At 38.4% G+C, this 23113-nt stretch overlaps 1 protein-coding gene across 2 annotated transcripts in view; it reads right to left on the bottom strand.

Moving 5' to 3' along the window:
- pdxdc1 (pyridoxal-dependent decarboxylase domain containing 1) overlaps positions 1-22051 on the bottom strand; it is a 37976-nt gene extending 15925 nt beyond the window's left edge. Inside the window, exons 1-14 of one of the 2 annotated variants that reach the window (XM_042504481.2) lie at positions 21841-22051; positions 17502-17643; positions 17232-17300; positions 15972-16055; positions 14791-14937; positions 13958-14147; positions 13393-13461; positions 13234-13312; positions 13017-13101; positions 12472-12520; positions 10225-10326; positions 9260-9385; positions 9032-9082; positions 112-172 (exon numbers count right to left, since the gene is read on the bottom strand). In XM_042504481.2, coding sequence (XP_042360415.1) covers positions 112-172; positions 9032-9082; positions 9260-9385; positions 10225-10326; positions 12472-12520; positions 13017-13101; positions 13234-13312; positions 13393-13461; positions 13958-14147; positions 14791-14937; positions 15972-16055; positions 17232-17300; positions 17502-17578 — 1189 coding nt within the window. In that variant the 5' untranslated portion in view covers positions 17579-17643; positions 21841-22051. Of the gene's footprint in view, positions 1-111; positions 173-9031; positions 9083-9259; positions 9386-10224; positions 10327-12471; positions 12521-13016; positions 13102-13233; positions 13313-13392; positions 13462-13957; positions 14148-14790; positions 14941-15971; positions 16056-17231; positions 17301-17501; positions 17644-21840 lie in introns of both variants that reach the window. The other variant, XM_042504480.2, reaches the window with a different exon arrangement.
- Between the last annotated feature and the right edge of the window lie 1062 nt (positions 22052-23113).

Raw genomic sequence — 23113 nt, forward strand, 5'->3', positions numbered from 1 at the left:
GCACATTCTATCCTGTGGTACATCACTGTTCCATTAATGTTTCTCATTGACAAGACTCTGTATAAATATTTGCTCAGTCATATTTGTAGGTTCAGGAAGTGTGACACTTACCAGCACTACTTTCCTGGGAAAACTTGAAGAGCACCACAGGAGAGCTGAGTTCATCCTCCACCTGTTGGACACACAGAAACATGGATCAGCCACCAGACTCTCACTTAGATCACGATCATCACACTGAACAAGTGATCTGCTGTATGACATGCAAAACAACTATCATCAGCCTACAGGGTGCGACATAAACATGGATTTGACATTTTGCTTTGTGTCCATGCCTGCTGAAGCTACTGTGTGTTACATACATTTCTTGTTTGATTTGTGGTCCTTGCCTCTCAGTGGTATGGAGCAGCCAAAACCAGAGCTCCAGCTCCAGTTTAGAGCATAGATAGACTTTTTAGTACAAACTGATCAATATTTAGGCGTTATTAAGGCAATATATAGGCATTTGAACTACTCCATTATCACTGCAGTATGTGTCAAAGCAAGTCTATGAACCATGCAGCCAGGCTACCGATGCAGGCAGTACCTGGACAAATCTGTGTTTGAGTACATCACCCAGGGTTGGTGTCTCCTGTTTAGCATTACTGAATCATTTGTGTCAAATTCAGCTATGCCATTTTCAGTAAACAAATTATCTTGGTGATGTTGAATGTAGTACATTTCTTCATTTTCTGAACCACTAAGACAGGAAATAAACCCATAGTGAAACCCATTGTTGATGACATCCAGGTGAGAGGTTAAGGCAAGCATCATGCCTGGGAGGGGCTGGGATGGAGGCTAGTGTGTCTGTGGTGTTGATGTGAGGGTCATGAATAATTCACAAGCGTGTGTGGTGTTATCAAGTTAGAGAACCAGAAAAATAACTGGAATATCCAAAAGAAGAGACAAGTGGTAACTGCACCCAGGAGAAATTACAAGGTTTCATTATGCTTCACGCTAGAAGCTTGTCGCTGTCTGAAGCCTCTTTTCCAATGGTGTAATCACACCCAGGCATCGATTGGCCAGGTGTGTGGAGTTTTTGTCACACTAATTCAACTTCTTTTTTCACTTTTGTACGAGGGTCAACATTCCTGGAATGCATTGAAGGAGTGACTGTTAAATATAAAATACATGATGTTATCCCTTTTGAACAATTGAACACATATTGCTTCTCTCTATTGGCAGTTTCAGACCAAACAGTTCTGGGGACTGCTTGATATCCCTTTTCCACCAACATGGAATTGGTTCCGTTCTGGTTCCCAAACCAAAATTTGTACCATTTAGAGCATTTCAACCAAAAATAGTGCAACTGGAACCAAAAAATAGCAGGTTTTCCATGACTTGAAGTGCAAACAGTGACAACATCAGTGGGGTGAGAAGGATGGAAAAAGAGAATGGAGATGGCAACAATGAATATCAATGAAATGACCGTACATATGTCTCATTAATAGTTGGTTCATGCTTTTTCTTTTTGAGTAAAACAAAAATCTGTAATAACAGAACAAAATTTTGCTGGTAATCAATGTAATCCACAATTTTGCCAATAATGGTTAAATCTGTTGTGCCTTGAACAACGCCCTCTGTTGATGACAACTTGTGGAAATGCAAGCTGGTTTGGTAGATAGCACCAAGGCTATAAGAATCCTCAATGGAACTGGTTCATGAATAAGAACTAATTTGGTGGAAAAGGGCTAAGGGAGGAACTTCTCACTCGAAAGCTCCCTCAAGCACCACATAGGACTTTCTAATGTGTTTGCATTCACACCACGTACAGGAATGCCTAGATGACATAGTGTAAGGTGGCAGCAGTTAGTATAACACCGTTACTTTGGCTTTTACAAGTCAAAACTGTGTTGTATTTCCACCATCACATATATGCTCAGTAACCTGGACTTCACTTTTCTTCCATTTTTCTTTACAAGCTGTTGTTCGTCTTTTGTGTTGTCTGTCACTTATAAGCCTAACCAGATTTTAAAAACAGAAGTCAGTTCTGCACTGACTGAGCAATCAACATACACTTACAATATTTGGACCAGTCACCACACACTTTCATTGATTGTGGTTCCTCTTGTGTTGGTAGAGTACCAACTCTTAAATGGGAGCTAAGAAAGTCCCTCAAAATGGCATTTTAAGATGTGCAGTTATTCCTAGTTCTAGCAGTGCAGACACAACAAAAAAGGAAGATCTTAGAACGATGAAACGTTCCTTCGGTCCAAAAATCCAAATTTCAGTGTGGCAATTCAGAACAGGTTTAAACACTTTTGCCTTTTGGATGTGTGCATTGGGTGACCAGGTACATTTGAAGCACACTCAGAGCTTCAGTTTTATCTTTTGTGGGCAAACTGTTGGTGGGCTGAAGCACATGCACCAGCTCCAGGGTTTTCTTCTCTCATTGGTGGACCCCACAGACCAACAGGCAGAGGCCACTGAAGAGGGCTAAAGTTCATTGGAAAAGTATACAACCTCAGGAAGAACCCAGGAGTAGATTAAGCAACCGAGACAGACAAGACCCAGGAGTTAACAGGCACGCCTGAAACAGATAACGGATGATTCAGGTCCATACCTGGGGCCCGCACATACAATTGCCAAGATGCTTTCAAGCAAAATGAAGAATAGACAACAATTCAGACAAAGAACCAAGAGGCAAAGGCGAGAAAATTGCATACAAAGATCACCAGATGGGATGCTTCTACTTGTACTATAAAAGGCATAGCAAAAATATGACAACAAATATTTGTTGTTCAAATATAAGACAAGTAGAGATGATAGTAAACAAAAATGAAATAAAAAATGGAGAACATCTTCTAAAGAACACCAGAATCAACACAGACCCACACAATGTGTGAACATTAATGTTATCTTTAAGCTAGTATTCAGAAGAGTGCCATGGATGCTGTCGGCCGGGACTTCTGGATACCAAAGAAATACACACAACATTCACTGCTAAGGATTAGCAGTGCAAACAAAACAAGCAACAGTACTACAGAGACAACAGAGAACAACTGATGTCACCTGAAAGTCATCATAGGTTGCTCTGGACTTGCTTTATAGTAGGAGTCAGCTTTGATTAGAAGCATTGCTCTTTTATGTTAAAGAAGCCAGTTGAGGTATTGGAGCATCTAATAAGGAAACCTTTAAGATGCCTCCCTGTTGAGGTATTCAAAGTACCTCCGAGTGTAAAGATACCTAAGGGCAAACCCCAAAAATGCCGGAGGGAATTTACAGTATATCTCAATAGGCCTGAGAATCCATTCATGAGCAGGACGACATGGCTAAAGAAAACAATTCTTAGACTGTTTTTCAGGGGTATAGTGCTGCAGGAGAGGGACGCTCTGCCATGTTTTCCTCCAATTGAGGAAATAGAAAATTCACAGCTCACATATTTTGGTGAAAATTCATACAAATTTTTTTTAAGTGCTTGAAGATCCAGTCGTCAATGAAGCGCACATCACTTAAGACAGACAATGAAAACAAATGGAATGGTCTAAATTATCATTTTGACATGTGAGGTGTGCTGATTGATTTGCATCTTCAACTCATGCATTGACTAAAATGCAAGAGAACATTTCACTTTAAACTTTGTAGACAGCTGCCAGTTTCTCAGTCTATAGCTTCTAACTGTTAACTAGTAAAGATGAAAAGGCAGTAAAACCCACTTCCCTTTCAAGTTCATTCCCAGCTATGACTTCTGACTTTCAGGGTTAATGAAACACAACATAAACTTACCACTTACTACTAAATAGAACACAACTTCTTGCTTTTAATGAAACAGCAAGATGATCTTAGTTCACATAACTCTTATTGAGTGTGATTAGTTTTCATATTTTGTAATAATCCAGGCTAGCTCTTGTTTCAAGTGTTGGTGAAATGGACCTTTTATTTACAATGAGGGTAACAACATGCTGATTTAAGAGTTGTTATTTTTTGTTAATGGACTTGACTTGAAACAACCTGTAAAGCTTCACTTATGTCATCTACACTTGTTGCTTGTCTAAACTTTCTGACTGCCAAAACTGAACTGCGTTAACTGCCAGGTGGTCAGTCACACTTGCAAATCCCTTCAACTTTGGCGCCCACATAAGGTTGTGTACTCAGCTCCCTGCTGTACTTCATGTTAATGTGTGGCAAAAAACAGCTCCAACTCCATCATCATGTTTGCAGATGACACTGTAGTGTTTGGCCAGATCACCAACAACTATTAGAGGGCCTATATGAAAGAAGTGGGGGAGCTATCACTGTGGAGAAGGCCAACAAATTCCTACTGAACGTCAGCAAAACCAAGGAGCTGGTGTGTGTATTGGGAGGAAGCAGCACAGGGTCCACACACTCCTGACAATCAATGGGACATTTGTAGGAATGGTGAGTACATGTCACAGACAATCTGACACATCCACACATTAACCTAAAAAATTCGAAGTCTTTCTGAAGGTCCTGAAGACCGTCCGCTCTGCTGCTGAGGCATCAACAACTGGGATTTGGATTTATAAAAACAGAAGTAACTGGATGCAACAGCACATGACACATTCATTAATTATTCATGACCCTTGTATTTCTACCAAAGGCAACAAAAAAACGTAATGAGTGTGGCGAGGCATTCCCTGAAGTACCTCAAAGAACATGCCTGAGTCTTCCACATCCTAAACAATTAGGAAGAAGTGAACAGTCCATCAGCCAATGGAGACCCAAATACCGCTGAGCTGATGTGAGTGAAGGAAAATGGTCAGGAGTGACAGGAAGAAAGAAAAGGAAGAGAGGGGAGGACAAAGGGGAGCAGGGGAGTGAGGGAGACAGGCAGAGGCTTGGTCCCACCTACAATAGAGAGCATGAGAGAGCCCAGAACGTCCCGCAGTGAAGCCCCGGAGATGGGCGGGAACGGCGACACCACGCCCTGGAACCAAGGTAACCCACACTGACTATAACTACAGCTATACACACACACACACACACACACATAAAAGATTCACACATGGAGCTGCAAGCTCATACACATTCACATCTTACCAACACAACGGTACTTAAAACTCAAACTACAGCATCTTCACAGTAAATGTGACTAAAATGAAATGTATCCTTCTTTAGCCAAGATACTGTGAGTTGGAGTACCAGTGTGTAATGATTCTGATCCCCAAAACTCTGATTGTTCACTGCATATATATCTGAATTCACATCTCATTATGTCTCAGTGTAGGGCTGTACCGAAAAGTTCAAAGCTATGAAGCTTCATTTCTAATGTTGACATACTGAGCAGTATTTCTTTTTCCAAATCTATTCCTTCTGTTTAAGCCTCATGACTATACTAATATTATTAATATTATACTTTTTTGTAAAATTACATCCTTAGGTTTGGTAATAGCCTATGTTGGATTTTCCAACAGGCTGACGTGTTGGGTGTTGAGTTTTCTACGTTCCACAAGATTTCTTAGCGTTTTTAGTCTACTAAATAAACAAAAAAACCTCAAACAACTTATTTTGTTTAAAAGAAAAATACAGCCATACAATCTCTTAATACTCTCTCTTTCTCTCTTTCACCAAATAAAGGTTGGTCTAATTACCTTGTTAACTCATCTTGAAAAAAGATACAGATATAATTATTTTTAAAATGTGAATGTTTTTAATCCAACAAAATATTCTGCTTCAGACTTTACTTACTGGTGTTAAGCCTTTCAAAAGCAGCACTTTCACTGTGGTCCAAAGATAGTTTGCTCTCCTACTTGTTGCACTAACTTGTTGGGGGGAACACACCTGAATGAACAAGGTGGTAGCAGCCATCTGACAGCAACATATATTACTTGTATTCATTAAAGAAAGATGATTCAATAAAAAAGACTTAGCCTTTTTTCAGAGGACGATGCAGCCTATTCTTATTGCCAGGGCATCAAATACTGACTCTTTGTCACAACCCTTGACTTGTGATATAGACACCGATGGCATCCTTTAGTGCCATTGAGATGCATTTGGCTTTCAACTAACTCCAATGTAAACCCATTCATGTCAATACTTGACATTAAGTGATTTAGAATACAGAGCAAGAGAGTTACATAGGGCGAGTGGGACAGGAGATGGATGGATCAAACAAAAGTGGACTTTAATCCAGGAGACCATAGTTTATGTTCCATGTGAGACAGTTTTGGTGTAAAGTTACATAGTTTACATAAAGTCGTCCCACACTTACAGCACTCACACGACTCAAACAACATAATCTTTACTAAACATAACCATGTGATTTGGTTTCCTAAACCTAAGGATGTGTTTCAGATATGTGGGCTGTGTACTGCTCTGAGATGCCAAGGGGTGTGACAGTTTGTTATTGATCTGACACCTGGAATGAGAACAGGCTGAATGACATCATAAAATATAACAGCAGGCATTCAAAGCCATATTGGCGAGCCTCAGTAAGTACGACATTCGGTACAGCCCTACCTCAGTGACTGTATGGATACAGTGTTTGTCTTGAGTTTATGTCAGTGAACAAGCCGTTAAGCCAAGTCTGTACCCCTGACACTGTTTCAGCATTAACACATCTCTGGTTTTTACCATGCTCAAAGCCTCCACGAGAGAGATCTCTGTCTCAAGCACATCCTACAAACACAAAAGGATTTGATCTTTGAACAGCTGAGGTTATTTCTTCCTGTGTTACACATTAAACATGTTATTTATGAATACATGGAGAGGTGTTGATCCTTGTGCCAAACAGAATGAGTGCACTGAGCTGTCTGTTTTGCAAATAAGATGATAAATTGGCAAACATTTCTATGTAAATATGTGTGTTTGAATTTTCACAGCTGGGTGTATTATCATATAATAAATGCTTATATATGGGCCAAGATGTGCTAAAATCTAATCAGGTCCTCTAGTGTATCAAATTTATATTTGTCACTGCTGTCGAGTTAGTGTGCTTAGAAAAGGTCCAGAGACAAAGGCCTCTAGTCCCATGGTGGTGAGGTGAGGCTGAAAAGGTAGGGTTCATTAAATAATAAACTGTGAGTTGTCCTGCTGCCCGCCATTTTTAGTTGCAAATATCATAGACCTCAGCACAGGATTTTATCCATCAAATTTTAGTTCAACACTGAGATCCATCAGGCTTCACACAGACTGATATTTACCTCCAGCTGCTGACAGAAAGCTGAGGGGAAATTGTCGATTAAGACATCTTTGTGTCTAATTTTTGGTGATATTCCATTTTTGTCGTCATGTCAATAAATCCCATGGACAAACCAAGAATTAATGTTTTTATTAACAACAGTGCGTATCAAGGCCTAATTTGACTTCTTTCTCTAGCCATAGAGCTTTTCTTGTGTTGCTTTCAGATGCCTTTCACAAGCATTTAAAACTTTGCACTGTGAGCAAATTAGTTTGATTTAGAGCAATTTGGCAAGTAACATCCCTAAAATTAAAAAAAAAAAAAAAAAATGTTGATTTTGAATTTATTTTTTTAATGTCTGGAGAACTGTATTCATAATTATCAAAATTAGGCATTTAAAATTTTTTACAGCATTGTAATTTTTTTAGTAGTTCTTTCTTTGTTGTGTGTTTACTTTTTTGTTTCTTTTCTCTTTTTTTCCTCTAATTTTTAGGTAATTTTCTTGTGTTTATTTTTTCAAATTTCATGATAATTTATTAGTCATTTGTTTGCTCATTGCCTTCTTCCCATGTTTTTGAAAAAAAAAACAAAACAAAACAAAAAAAAAAAGCCAATTTGCCCCAGTTTCAAAGGGTTAACATGCATCAGTAAGCCACACTGTTGCACTGGGTGACGTGTTTATTTTAATGACCATGAACACACAGTTTTTAATTTGAACTCAATCTCACACACCTACAGGAGCATCAAATGCAGATTAATCTGCCAGTTAAAGTAGCCCTGAAAAAATGCATTACTCCTTCTTGTAAGAAACATTTGTTAGAAAATAAAGTGACCAATTGATTTTTAAAATTACTGAGCTTTTTAAAAAATGAAAATATTTGTGAGCTGTCTTTAAAGATCTGAATTTTCATGGGTTTGGGGCTGAGAGCCACAGGCAGGGGAGGAGAGTCAGACAGTACTGAGAGATGGACTCACAAGTTGCTGTTTTTGGTGTTTTTCATGACAATAACTAAAACATAGAATAAAGACAGCATGAGAATTGTGATATTATTCAGCAGGACTGCATGAAAAATGAAACATCAACAAGGAGTGGAATATTTTTAAAAAATCTGAAGCACTAGTTCACTTTGTTTATTATTTTGAGGTCAGCATAATATATTCATTCTATTCCTGTTGGGACTTCAAACCTTTTCTGGCAGGTTTAATAATTTTACAGCGGGCCTTGTGTTTTCAAACATCAATTTATTATTTTAAAATGTTCCTCAAGTCACTTATGTCTGTGTGTGAACAGTATTTTGTGATATCTTCATCTTATCATATCATATATTAGTATGCATTCTGTTGTATATACACAACAGAAGATTTATGTTTTTCTCATGATATTAGAATAATATTAGACTGACCCAGGAGTCAATCTAACATTATACAGCAGGATCAACACACCAAATACAGCATTACAGACCTTTAACAACTGTTTACCACAATAACACTAGAGGCCAGAGTCAGCTGTCAGCATGTATCTGTGAATATTTTCTCATTATGTTTTTTTTTTTTAAATATTTTTTTACAAATCTATACTTAAATCATCATACCTAAAAGGTCAGACAATTTAGTTAAGGTGACTTGTTTCCCAAAGACTGATCTTGTTCAAATTCCAGTGTGTGCAGTGCTAATCAAACCCAGTCAGGGCGGCATGTAGGAATAATGCTCTTTGAATATTTTGTATTAAGTTACAACACAGTAACTGCACAGATTGTTATTTCTCAGTCACTTGACTCAGTGGGTTTTCTCTGACCTGGTACATACTGTCCTCCTGCTCCCTGTTTGTGGGTGTTCTCACAAAATATCTGTTGACCTTTTATTATGGGAAACATTATGTCATTATTTATGAAACATCATTAAGAGAACACCTACCGATGTTTTGATGGAGGTCAGAGTTTTTAGCTTCTGCAGGAGTTGTTGGCTCTAGAGGGGAGAGAGGTATAAAGGTGAAATGAATGACTTTTCTTATAAAGGAAAAAATATGACTTATAATTAAATAAATCTAAAGCAATCATTTGATTTTGTTGGGAAATACGCTTACATAAACAGAAATGTAAAAATGACAGTTTGTGGTTTAGGGGGGAGTAAAGCGATGCTCACCAGAGCCGTGGCATGTCTGATCTTTTCCACAATGCCATTGTGGCCGAGGTACTGCAGGGAGAGCCAGAGAGGGAGCGCTCGCAGCTTCGCCACCGGCTGGCTGGAGGTCAAACCTGCTGCCAGAGACTGAGACACCAAACACAGAGACACAGTGTAGGGAGTCATTCACAGAAAGACACAGACAGTGGTCGTGAAGAGCTGGAAAGAACAGAATTAATCTTATTGAAATTAAGAACAAATCTTAACTTAATAGAAATACAGCGATTCCTCTGTGTGAAAACCTCCCCCGGCAGTACAGAACATCTCTACAATCAGTACAGTTTGAAGGTGGACACCCGAGATAAGTGTCATCAATTCAGTATCTGATTAAATGTCTCCCCTTCTGTTTCTGAATTATAACTTTGAATATTGGCCAGAAAACTTTTTTTGCAAAACATTATGATATCATAGTTATTATCAGAATGTCATGATTTCATTCATGACATCTGTGGGGATTTGAGTATATAAATTCTTAATTTATGCTGAAAAAACATGTTTTACAGGGTCACCTTGACCTTGATCTTTCATATTCAACCACCAAAATCTAATCAGCTTATCCTTGACTATTCTCGAACATTTGTGCCAAATTTGAAAAAATTCCCTAAAGGTTTGAGATATTGCCTTCGCAAGAATGAGACAGATGAACTCACAGGGACCTTTACCTTTGACCTATGACCACCAAAATCTAGTCACTTACTCCTTGAGTCCAAGTGGATGTTTGTGCTAAATTTGAGGAAATTTCCTCGAGGTGTTCTTAAGATATCGTTTTCACAAGAATGAGCAAACCAAAAATGTAATGTCTCAGCTACTGTCGGTGCAGAGGTATATAATAACGTCTTCTCAGTGAGGATCAGGTGACTGTGAGGACAACCTAAAACTGCATCTTTCTATTTTGAATCAATCAGTATGAAATAATATGAGCGTACCAGTGCTGGGTCTTCATGTCTGTAGAGGGTGACAGCAGTTACAGCAGGAAGTCCCAGCCACTGACCTGGTGTCAGTGTCATACTGTCACTTTTGGTGGCTGCCTGCAGGGGACAGAACATACAAAATAAACACATGAGAAAGTCAACATAACCACGTGTCCTGGATGTCTGGCTTCTCTTATCAAAATAATGCGAGTCAGTAGCACTGAGAGAGATGGCTCTGAGGCTGGCAGGTGTGAAGAGTAGAGACTTATACATCTGCCTGTTTTTCTGCTCGAACACTGCCATCTCCCTCTTTCAGGTTTTGACACTGTGCACATGTGATTATGCCTTTTTTCAGACATGACATTTGTAACATCGCTGGCTTCATCTATCTTAAAAAGTGATACATTTTGTGTTCCACTAAAGACATGACCAGGGTGTAACAGAAAGCTCCACAGTGCTCGTGTGCCCTTTAACACCTGGGCCATAAAGTGACGCAGCTGGAAAATAGCTGGAAATAGGAGGAGTTGCTGCTCTGTCGTAGGCTGCGTCAACAGTAGACCTTCAGACTTATTTTGCATCTGAGGGGTAACACTTTATATGAAGGTACACATATGTAATAAAACTTCTTCTTAAAAATGTTGACACACTAATAATAATACAACTTCTTATGTAATAAAACACAAAACTACAAGTGTGAATAGTGTCTAAGTAACTAAATGAATTTTTTTTAACTAGTATGTTCCCTATTCTAAATTGAGATCTTTTAACTCACAGTTTCCTTATTACAACTACTGCAATTAACTGACCCTTTTCTAAAGTGACAACATCTCTTAAGTAGTCCATTAACAAAGGAGATATTCCTACAAACCTCGATTTTTTTCAAGGCAAGGAATTTACTAAGCGTGAAGAGGAGGAAACTTAAAAATCAGTAGTACATGCTAATGGGTGCAAACTACTTATTCATTAGATCATGATTAATGTTCAACATCTTCCTTACTTCCTATCAATAAGCAGTATTAGTAGGTTAATGGGGGGAAACTCTTAGTGGCAGATGTAGAATATGGTCATGCAGAATGAGGCATTAGTAAGTGTTTTATAATTACTGCTAAAGCACCAACATGCTCCAAATGTGCATACTAATAAACAATGAGTTAATAATGAATATGTTATGTTTCCAAGATTCCTTGCTAAAGCAATTTCAATGTAAGTAATTGAGAACAAAATCCACAATTCTCACGTGTAAGAATACATCCCAAAGTTCTACCAAAGCTTACATGAGACACGAGGAGAGTTAGAAGCACCACTTCTCTCTCTCTTTGGACTAAGGATTTGTCCTCCATTGCCTACATTAAAATCACTTTCAAGAGGACCTATTGTTGCTCATTTTCCATGTTCATTCTTGTATTTGAGGTTTCTATTGGAACATTTTACATGCTTAATTGTCAAAAAACACATTATTTTCCTCATAGTGTTTGTGCTGGAACACCTGTATTCACCATTTGTCAAAGAAGGCTTCATGTTAATGCTAGTCTCTTTAAGACCCCCTCCCAGTCTGCTCTGACTGGTCAGCCTTTCCGGGCCTTGTGCATCTCACATCTCTGCACTTTCTATCCAGCTGTGAAATAACTGTGACGGGCATAACGGCACTTTAAACAGTGAAACATCACAAGTAAAAGCTTTGTAACATGTTAAAGCAGGAATAATCTGATCTGCAATCAGGGAGAAATTTGCAAATATCTGCAACAAAGTTTACCTGTTTTTATGACATTAGCATGTAGCTATGAGTACGTTAGCAGTGTACTTTGCAGCCTCGGAATGACGACAGAGAACAGAGAATATCAGCGCTTTTTACAGTTAAAAATCACCAATAAAAGCTTAACACAAATGTACATGTTCCAGCAGAAATGTGATCTGAAACCAGATGTTTCCTTGATGTTAGTATGTAGCTTCATGTAGCAGTGTGTGTTACATAATGTTGTCATTGTATCTTTATATATAAGACACAAAATATGGAAATGCAGACCAGGCCCCCTTTAAGAAGGGATCTGTATGAGGCCAGTTTGGACAGGGGGAACCATTACAACCAATTACCCATTCAGTGTACATATAGGTATGTCTGTATTACTTTAAGATAGACTTAAAAAATGCAAACCTGTCCAGTATCTAATGACTAATGACTATGGTGGTAAATAGAAACTTTAAAGTTGTGTTGCTGCAGCGTTTAGGTTATGACTTTAAGAGAGTATTTTTACATGTGATTACCGTGATGGCAGAGGAGACCTGACCCAGTGCTAGGGTTGCCAGGTTGACCCTGAAGAAGAAAACAAAAGACCAGAATGAATCAACGTCACAGCAGTGAGAACAAGGAGCCATGCCTGCAAACACTAAGGTACTCATTTTTACTTGGAAAAATCCTGAGGGTAATGCTGCATGTTTGTCAAAAATAACTACATAGAAAGTACCATATTCACTTTAGAATTTCAGTGTCACGCATGATGAATTGCATGACCTCTACTTAAGTCTCTATTGTGTGCCATGCAGTTGCATTTGGACTGCATTCAGGCCAAAAGCAAAAAGAGAGGGATCTTCCAAAAAACTAACTCTAAAACTAACAGTATGAGGACGGAAGGCACAGAGGAAAACAATACACATGTTTATCAGTTATCTGCTTGCTCTGACAGTTACACTGATGTGAAGAATGTTTTTTAGTTGCATTAACACTGTGAGAGTATGTCAGCGAATTCATGTTGAATAGGAAGTGCAAACATTAAGACCATGTTCTGCAGAGAGTAGAAGAATGGACCCACCCCTCCACATGGAGCCACATGCTGTACTGATCACACAGGTCCTTTAGACGAGCCAGCTTGTCTGTATGTCCTGCTCCGGGGGTACCTGGGGAAAAAAAAAAAAAAAAAGACAGATGAGAAACTAATTTGTTTTTAAATGAATACAATCTTCAGCTCCTAAAAGTGTCACGTGTGTAGACAGGTACTGAGCTGTATTTGAACTGTGATTTTCCATCACCTGCATTAGCGATCAGCAGCAGAGGAAGCTTCCCAGCTTCTATGTCCTCTTTGATTAGTTTGTCCAACAGGGCAACATCCTGACAGAGACAAACAAGATATGAGTCAAACAAATTATTGCTAACTATATGTATTTTTTAATTGATTTTGATTTTCTTACCATTTGGTGTTGGGATCCAAAGATGGTATTACATGGGACTGTGCACAGACTAGAGAGAGGCAGGCCGAGCTGATGACACACAGAGACGCTGATGTTAAAATTATTTTCTATTACGGATACAACTGGACATAATACACCTGTGTGACTATAATATTGAATACTGACACCAGACCCTGAATGTGAGCATGTAGACATAAACCAATCAGCCAAAACATTAAAACCACTGACAGGTGAAGTGATGTTACAATCCAATGTTCTGCCTGGAAATTGTGTTTTGGGCATTTTTGTGAATGCCACCTGACACACTCCACCCACACATCACTGTAGAGTATGTACCCCCCTCCCAACCTTTTCCTAATTTCTTGCAATCTGCAGTACACCTCTTACCACGTTGCCCATTGCTGTTTTAGTCATGTTTTAAAAGAAATCAAACCAATTTTCTCAAATCCCAAAGGTTTAAATGCAATGTGTCCAAACATAGCACAAGAATCTGATGTCACTCCGGTCTAAAAGGGTTCATCTTCATCATTCCGTGGTGTGGTAATTTATGTTCCACTCTTCCTACCTGGCTGCACAGATGCTGGCCCAGTCCAGGCCTCCCCGAGGCACTCTGGTAGATGACGGGCTGTTTAGAGCTGAGGACTGTGTAGCCCTCAGAGGCATATTCTTCATAACAGGCATTAATGACCAGCCGACACACTTTGACCAGGCCGTCCCTGTCATCCTCGTGGAAGTAGGCTGAACCGTTCTCATACCTAAGGAGCAGATTAGAATGATGTCTTAACCCTTTGAAACCTGAGCAAAAAAACATGAACAATGAAATAAGTAATCACCCAAAAATCAGCAAGAAAGTAGTAAAAAGTACAAGAAAATTACTTGAAAATTAGTAAAATAAATAAATTTGAAAAAGTTCAAATTATTATTAAATTAAATGTTATGTGACGTTGCTCCAGGTTTTAAAGGGTTAAGACGGAGTACTGAAAGAAGAAATGCACATTATCCAAGCCCACCAACATGTTGAGTCACTCAAAGTTATTACAGAGATGGTAAAATTACAAAATGTGATATTCAGCTTTTTCTATGGCTGAATACTTTCTCTAATATCTAATTTATAGATGAGTTCTGTTTGGCCAACATCTGATGGATGATTTCTGGATGAGGTGGCATGACTTTTGTGACTGTAGTGGCTGAACCTGTAAAAGCACCATCATCCAAATGAAAACAATGTCTGTAGCAGAAATCAGAGGTTTTACAGGATCAGAATCAGCTTCATTGGGAAAGTAAGTGTGTACACGTACTGGGAGTCACTGTGTACTCACTATGCCACAGACACACCCAAAACAGAGCTGGTATGTTTGGATCCAGAGCTGTGATGCAGGGTTGAAGGTGCAGACCTACCTGAACAGTCTGCAGAGCCACAGCGTGGTGTCAGACAGGATCCGCGTGGTCAGCTTCCGCAGTCGCTCTCGGTCCAGCACAGAGATGTAGGCTGCCAGGCTGTGACCCAGCAGGGCCATGTGACCCTGTTCACCCACATTCTGCATCCTACTGGAAACATCAAACAGCAGCTTTATACACTTTCTAATCCATACTTCCAAAAAGGCTTCTCTGAGGGCTGCGCAATTAATCGAATTTCAATTTCAATTTCGGCTCCAAACAATTACAAAAACAATGTCATCAAGAAAAACAATTACTTTTACACATTCTGTTTTGCAAGTGTACCCTTATTTTGTCTCCCTGAATGCCGTGGGCATTTTGGCCCCTCCTTCCCTCAGCCTGAGCTCAACACTTGCAGCCAACACTACCAGCGAGGTGAGTTGTATCAGCACGAGGAAAGATGACAGAAGAAGAGCAACAGCGTTCGGTGGGCAAATTAGGCAAAACGAGTTCCGTCATGTTGGATCACTTTGGATACGAGGCGTCCGACGTGGGACAAAAAGAATAAAAGGCACGATCTGCTACGTGTTGGTTTCTGCACCACATGGCAACACATCAGATGTTTTTAATCATCTTAAGTTTAAGCACAAAGTGGCCTTATGACCAAATATTAAAAAACAAGACCAAACAGGGTTCTCCCATTGGAAAAACCAAAGAGCCTTCTGTGGTTCTGATTAATGCTTTTATTTCTAGAAGTGTACTTATTTTCATGCATGAGTATCAGTTCTCCTCTTTCAGTAAACTCCAGCAGCTTTAGGTTCTAACAGTTCTCCTTCAGTGTTTCTCTCCTTCCACCAACCCCACTGTTCTGCTGTTTCATATTAACAGCTTCTCTCCAACAGTCTGGCGGGAAACGTGCACCGTGCATGTACTTAAAAGAATGTGTTGTTTTACGATGAGGAACTATGGGTCAATGACATGCCTACCATGATTCAGCATTTTCACTGTCATTACTTCACACCTTAACGCACTAACATCACCACAAACACAAGAAACTGTATCATCTTACTACAATTTACAGATAATTCTTTCCTTATTAGGTAATGGAATTTAATTCAGCTTGACTGAGAAAAGAAGACTGTGTCTAAAATGCTGACAGTGCTATCTTTGTGTAATTTTTTTCACAGATAACTTCTACTTACTGTTGGCTGGGCTTGTCCTCCTCCTCCTCCTCATCATGAATGAGGTTGTGGACGAGGTGCAGTATAGTGGCAACATCCTGACCACTGTGGAGGAGACACAAAGGAACAATTGATGAGCTGCAGCTCCTCAACTTTTCTTTAAAATCCTTCAAATTCATTCCACACCCACAATTTTCATACTTTGTACAAAATGTAAGCCTCAAAGCACTGACGAGAGCAAAAAACTTTATATAAAATTATGATAATCATGAATTTAAAATGATTTTACAAAATGCACCTTTTTTTTTTAGATCATTTCCTTCTTTTTTCTTTTTAACTTTGTTTGTCCTTTTTTGGTTGGCTTTTTGGTGCTAATTTTCATGTGATTTTCTTGTACTTTTTACTTTTTGGGGGGCTTACTTTTGGGTCATTTTGTCTTTAGTTGCTCACTTATTCAATTAAAGATTTCATTAATTACTTCTAAATCCTTGCATGGTCTGGCTCAGATTTACATTTCAGAACTCTTATACCCTTATTCTGTTCCTTGACCCCAGAGATCAGATGATCAAATGTTATTAAAGGTACCACGATCCAAACTACAAACAAAAGGGGATCAGGCTTTTATAGATCTAGCCCCCAAATGTGGAACCAACTTCCAATGAACATCAAAGCAGCCCAATCACTTCCTCAGTTTAAAAAGCTTTTAAAAACACACTTATGCAGACTGGCATTTGTATAAATGTCGTTTAATATGAATGTAATATGTATGTAATATGGTTTAGTTTGGGTTTTTGTGTGTGTGTGTGTGTGTGTGTGTGTGTGTGTGTGTGTGTGTGTGTTGTGGGGGTCGGATGTACTGTTTTACCTTGCTCTCTTAAATTGTTTGGTTTGGTTTTGTGAAGCACTTTGTAACTCTGGTTGAGAATAGTGCTATAGAAATAAAGGTTATTTTTATTATTCTTATAATTATATTACTGCATTCTTCCCATTTTAGAAAGAAATCTAGCAAATTTGCAAAGGTTTCAAAGGGTTAACAATGCGCTTTATAGTCAAAAATGTCATCAACTTAACAGGGAATGTCATTTATATAAATTAATTATCTTTTTCTTCATAATGTCTGTAAAAATAAAACCGTTTCATGATTATGCATATTGGACAACATATACGCCGATACAATATATCTGTGATGGGCCAATATCAGCTGATAAAATCAGCTACGTGTGTGTGTGTGTGTGTGTGTGTGTGTGTGTGTGTGTGTGTGTGTGTGTGTGTGTGTCTTACTCTCCCTGCAGGGGTCCAGGGATGCTGGTTCTGCTGAGGCGCCACTTCTCTGGTGCTGCCTCCTGCTCTCTAAACAAACAAACAGAACATATACATGAAGGTCTGAGGATGCTCTCATTTGGTATCACATAATGCTGCATTTATTTGCTCACTGGTGAGAAACTCAACCTCAGACTGACATCATAGCATCATAAGAAAGTCGCTGATTGACCTTGTGGTCATTTTTCCAGCTGTCAGATGTGTTACTTGTTTTCTAGTTTTTCATCTTACCTCTGTCGATCTTCCAGGATTCTCATGGCGTCACTCAGATTTTTGCCCACTTGAGCCAATGTGGAGTCCACCATCATCTTATGTGTGTGTGTCTGGTGTGTGTGCGTGGGTGTCTGTGTGTGTGTGTGTGTGTGTAAGTGTGCTGAAAACAAATTAGAGAAAAAAGAATAGACAAACATTTTAAAATCAGTCATAACAAATGTTGCAACACTTTCACGTGTATGTGTAATAAAAAATGTAAGCAGTACGAATGCACATTAAAATTGGCACGCCATCGTAGCGGCAATATCGACTATGAAATAAAATATTGGAATTGGGCAACATGCTGATTTCTGTAAATATGAAAAACCTGTATCTTTATTTATGTATTTATTTAATTGACAAAGTGAGCGTATACGTATTTTCCTTATTTTGCACAATAAATATAACATAAATTGAAATGCATTGTAACCTATCCATCTGTGGGTTGGCCATCACTATAAGAGTAGCCGAATATTATGGTAATTCCACCACAGAAGAGACTTGATGATCACTATAATTACGTGGGACAAAAGTGGATATATCAATATTAGTATTGCTTATTGGTCAAATGAGTTGTTATTTATCAGATAAAGGCAAAAAATCCAATATCATGCATCCCTAGCGCATAGTGTAAATATGTTTAGACATACTCAAATTATATTTCACAATCACAGGTTCAAATATGTAGTGTCAATTATTTTCTAAATGTTAAAGTTTGTATTCCATAAATTGCCCACCCATACTCTCTGTTAAAAAAAGTTAAATGGTCATTTTTTCTCAATTTCTTTTTTTTTTTTGGTACTTAATTTCAACCTTGGTTTAATACATAAAATTAGCATGACAGTGGGCATATGACCTGTCAACATACATTTAGCGAGAAAAGATCATCAGTAATGACGCTTAATATCTGTAAAGCGCCGTGTGGAATTACTGCTAATTCAAACTGAAGATTCCCACTGCTGCGGCTTCACATTTCATTCACATTAGGATTTCTGTGCCACACAGACGGCATTTACATGCCTCTCTCACACCTGCTGCAGCCACTTTCACTGATTACAGTCGAAGCGCAGCGTTGCAGCAGTGGCTCTGCTACAACGACAGCAGTGCATGTAGATGCAACAGCCATTAGCTCCTCAAATCCTTGCTACTTTTTTGCTATATTTTGCTATTTTTTTGACTCCATGGGCCCTTCTGCTGAAGCCCAACTTTTCTACAATAAAGAAGCAGTTATCAACATCGGGAAAAGTTGTGTGGGGCTTGGACTGAATGCAGTAGACTGCGAGAGGATCTACACCAACGGCATTCGCCGAGTGGCCAATCAGACCAGAGCAGAGAAACGAAACCGAAAGCGCCGGACGAAGAGAGTGTGCAGAGCTGGCATCCGGGCGAGGAGAATAAAGTGGATGAGATGTGACTGAGACTCATTTAGCAACGGGAAATCAGAGACTGCTCTGCACACATCTTCACAGAGACATAGTTAACCCCTAACATCCCAGATCAGGCTGTTGCACCTCATGGGTGGACCTTGTTGGGAGCCATAATGACACAAGACTCTGCTGCAAATTCAAAAAAAGCTCTGCAGGAATTGAATGATGCCACCAGCAGCAACATGCCCGAGCAACCGGATGGGATCTTCATAGTAGCTGCTGATTTTAATCAACTCATCCTTCAACTTCAAAGCTGTAGCAGGATCAAGGACAAATGAAATTTTTGAAACAAAGTTTAAAAAACGACTTATAAATCAACCTTATACATTCTAACGGTCCGCATAGGTCAGGGCAATATGACTAAAAATGTAATCATGATAAAAAATATTCATATCAGTCAATATTGATAATTATCACACTAAAAAAGTCTAATCATGTTTTTGGAAGCCATCCTGTTTGACTTGGTAGAAAGCAGATGAGCTTCATGTGCATCTTTTGGTTGGTAATAAGTAAACATGTTTTTTACGAGTACAAACCTCAACTCCTCTATTACAGCAACAAAAAGTCTCCGCACCTGATCGGTTGAAATTTCAGGCCTCAAGGGAAGAACACAGGGCATTCAGCTGGGTGTGGACACTCAATTTGCACATTCACTGTGTGTTTACTTTTGACACCAGCTGCACGGAGAACAATGACACACACTTTTATAACAGCATTAAATACTCTTTAAACCACGTCTGGTGACCTGTGAAGTATTAGTGCCTAAGGCATTATACAATTCAACTTAAAATTTCTGTTGCTTTTTTTTTTTCAATGTACATGCTAATTCATAAATAGCAGTGCTGGTTTTTTTTAAAACTCTTTGTAAATTATGATGAGTTTATCAATAGTGAAAGAAAATCTATTGATTTACTAAAATCAAAATATGGATGTTTATAACTGCTCAAAAACTTTCAGATTTAAGTGAGGATAGTTTGAAGATAATTCTGTATATTTTCATACGCTGTTAAAATGAAATGAATGAGTATTAGTACCTTCCAAAGATATTTAAATATATACAGCATTCTGATATTTGGCAATATGTTCTGAAAATTAACTTTTATTACTTGTATCTAAAAAAAAGAAAACAGACCTTAAATTTGTGTCTTAATATTACAGTTACTTATTGTTATTTTATATTTATGGCAAATCCTTTTTTTAAAGATGCAGAAATTAAAGTGAAATCATTATAATAGTTATTATTATTAGTACTACTACTAGTCCACGTGTTACAGTGCAGTGCACTATTAACCCCTTGAAACCTGAGGAATTTTGCTTTAGTTCTTTCAAAACCATGGGAGGAAAGAAAAGAGCGATGAAAGACCAAATGACCCCAAAATTAGCTGGGAATTAGTAAAAAGCACAAGAAAATTAATTAAAATAAACTTTTAAAAAAAGAAAGAAAAAAACAAGGAAAGTCCCTGGAAGAGTGCTGAAAAGTTATAATATCATAAAACTTCAAATAAAAGCAGAGTCCCTTTTACCAGTATGGTAAGGGGACACATTTTGATGGTCTGGTTACTATGCAGTTCATTTTATAGAAGTTCTTTGGATGTAGAAAACTGGTTGTTGGCTCCCTGCTGGAGATACCGTTGGATGCTGCATAGATCACACAAACAATATGTATATATGTTTAAAATTTAGTTAATATGGACATGCTTTACACATTGTTAGCTTGGTAAGACTCTCTACAATTCAATCATTCAGTTCATTTTACTGAAACAGTGAGCACCAAAGAAGACGCTATCATCGGCAGAGTAAACAAGAAAGACACAAATAGAAAAATACATTTCAAAAAGAGAGAGAGATTAGTGGATGCAGAAGACTAAAAACGCTCAAGAAAAACATCCAGTGAACTATAATTATCAACTACCATAATTATTTATTTTGAATTATTTAAAGAATTATTATAATGTATAAGCATTTTCAGGTCTTTTTTGTTGTTTTGTTTTACTTTTTGTGGATTTTTTTCTATGTTTCTTAACACATTTTCTTGCTAATTTCTTCATTTCTGCTTTTGTTGCTGATTACCTTCTTCACATGTTTTTGAAAAGAAAATCAAGCCAATTTGCCCAGGTTTCAAGTTCTGTGTGAAAGGAAATACAAGCCCATGCTGACACCTGTCCCAAATATAAACCTATTGAGTTCAACAATTTAAGCAAACAATAGCCAGGACAATGAATTCAAGTTTTACAGTGATTTTGGAACAAAATGTTGAATAAAAAAATATGATAAATATAAATAAAGATTTCCCTAGCCCTTTTATTTTTTCTTGAACATTTTTCCTTGCTTTTTTAAAATAATTTTCATAATCAACCTATTGTTCACTGTCGTTTTCCCCATTTTTTTTGAAAGAAATCACAGGTACTCAGTCAGGGTCCAAAGGTTTAAATAAAGGCGTCTGCAAGCAGCACAAGAAAAGTGATGTGGCTCCTGGTTTCAAAGGGTTAAAACGCATTAAGTTATAAATTAGTTATCAGGCGTATTTCACTCTATTATTCACAGTGATAATGTCTTATTTTATACAGGCTACGTGTCTGCATACAGGTGTCCCGGTGTGGACAGGAGGCTCTGGGGAGGATCCCGTGACTGTCAGTGTCCAGCAGCAGTCCATTAGCTGCTGTCTGTCTCCTGCTGTCTTGTCAGAACCGCACAGTCAGCACAGTCTCAGCAGGCACGGTAATGATAAGCGCGCTGCTACACCGTTTCTCTGATAACACACGTTTCATGGAGCTTTCTGCCAGCCCACCTGAGCTCTATAACACACACACACACACACACACACACACACACACACACAAACATACACACACAGCTAACCGAGCCGAGCCGAGCCAAGCTCTCCTCCTTACCGTCAGTGCGCACGGCGGACAGCCGGCCCGGTGTGCTGCTGGCGCGCGGACAGAGCGTGTGTCAGGGGGACCAGTGCAGCGTCCCTTCACGTGTCTTCAGGAGAACTTGCTGGGAAATTAATGTGACACGTATTTGCTGCTCTGACTTCTGTGTTCCGGAGACTGAACCGGACAGTTTACTTCCTGGATTGGCGCGCGACGTGCGTTCCACGCTGGCAGCGTCGACGTCACGCTCAGCCACAGCACGGCCAATCAGGAAGCAGGGGGCAGCTGACGACGACTGAGGTTTTTTTTTTTTTTTTTAAATGCCAGTGAACACAACCTCAGGAAGAGCCCACTGCCTCGTCGTGAAGATAACAAATAGCTTCATAAAGCCTAAATTATGCTGACATTAAAGATAAGGGAGTTAATAATATGTTATATAATAATATGATTAACAAATATTGGTTGATCAAGCAAAATTACTTTACATTTATTTTCCTCATTGGCAAAACTTATGTGTTTTCAGGAACATACGGTTAATAAACTGAAAAACAGTAACACTAGATATTTCCTGCAATGTAACAGACATGGACAAAGAATCATGAAGTTGGCAGCGAGGGCCGCTGTATATACTTTTTCATATAAAGCTGAAACTGTTGCATTTGTGTCAAGTTGTATGTGTTTTTTTGTTTTTCTATTAACGCATATGATACGATAAGTGGTTGGCCCGGAGTTATTTACACATTATCTAATCTGGCCCCCATTCAAAAAAGTTTGGACACCCCTGCCTTAGGGCCCTTGTTTTAATATAATATGCACGTAAAAAATGTTGTGCATTAATGTTATTTTCTATTGTTATTGAAATAATTTTGTAACCATCGTCAATCCTAATCATAAATATCAAATATTAATTAATTTTCCGAATTTTAACCCTTTAAATGCCAGGTCTTTGTCATGATAGATTATATATATGAAGATATATATGTATGTATGCACACACACACACACACACACACACACACACACACACACATATATATATATATATATATATATATAGCTTATATACAGTCAATGGTTATTAGATAAGAAAACACACTCACAAAAATGAATTATTATAATTTTTTTAATTAATTGGTATTATTAGTTTTCTGTTTTGTTTTGATTTGTTTTGGAGTTTTTTAATGATCGCAGCCTGGGATATGTCAATGATTTGCAGCAACACTGATTGTAACAGCACACCTAATGGAAGTAACATGTATTTTCTCCATACGCAGAATATGGTAAAAAA

Source organism: Plectropomus leopardus, chromosome 18 (assembly GCF_026936395.1).
Source record: "Plectropomus leopardus strain MGB_pleo_1.0 chromosome 18, ASM2693639v1, whole genome shotgun sequence".
NCBI classification, from domain to species: Eukaryota; Metazoa; Chordata; class Actinopteri; order Perciformes; family Serranidae; genus Plectropomus; species Plectropomus leopardus.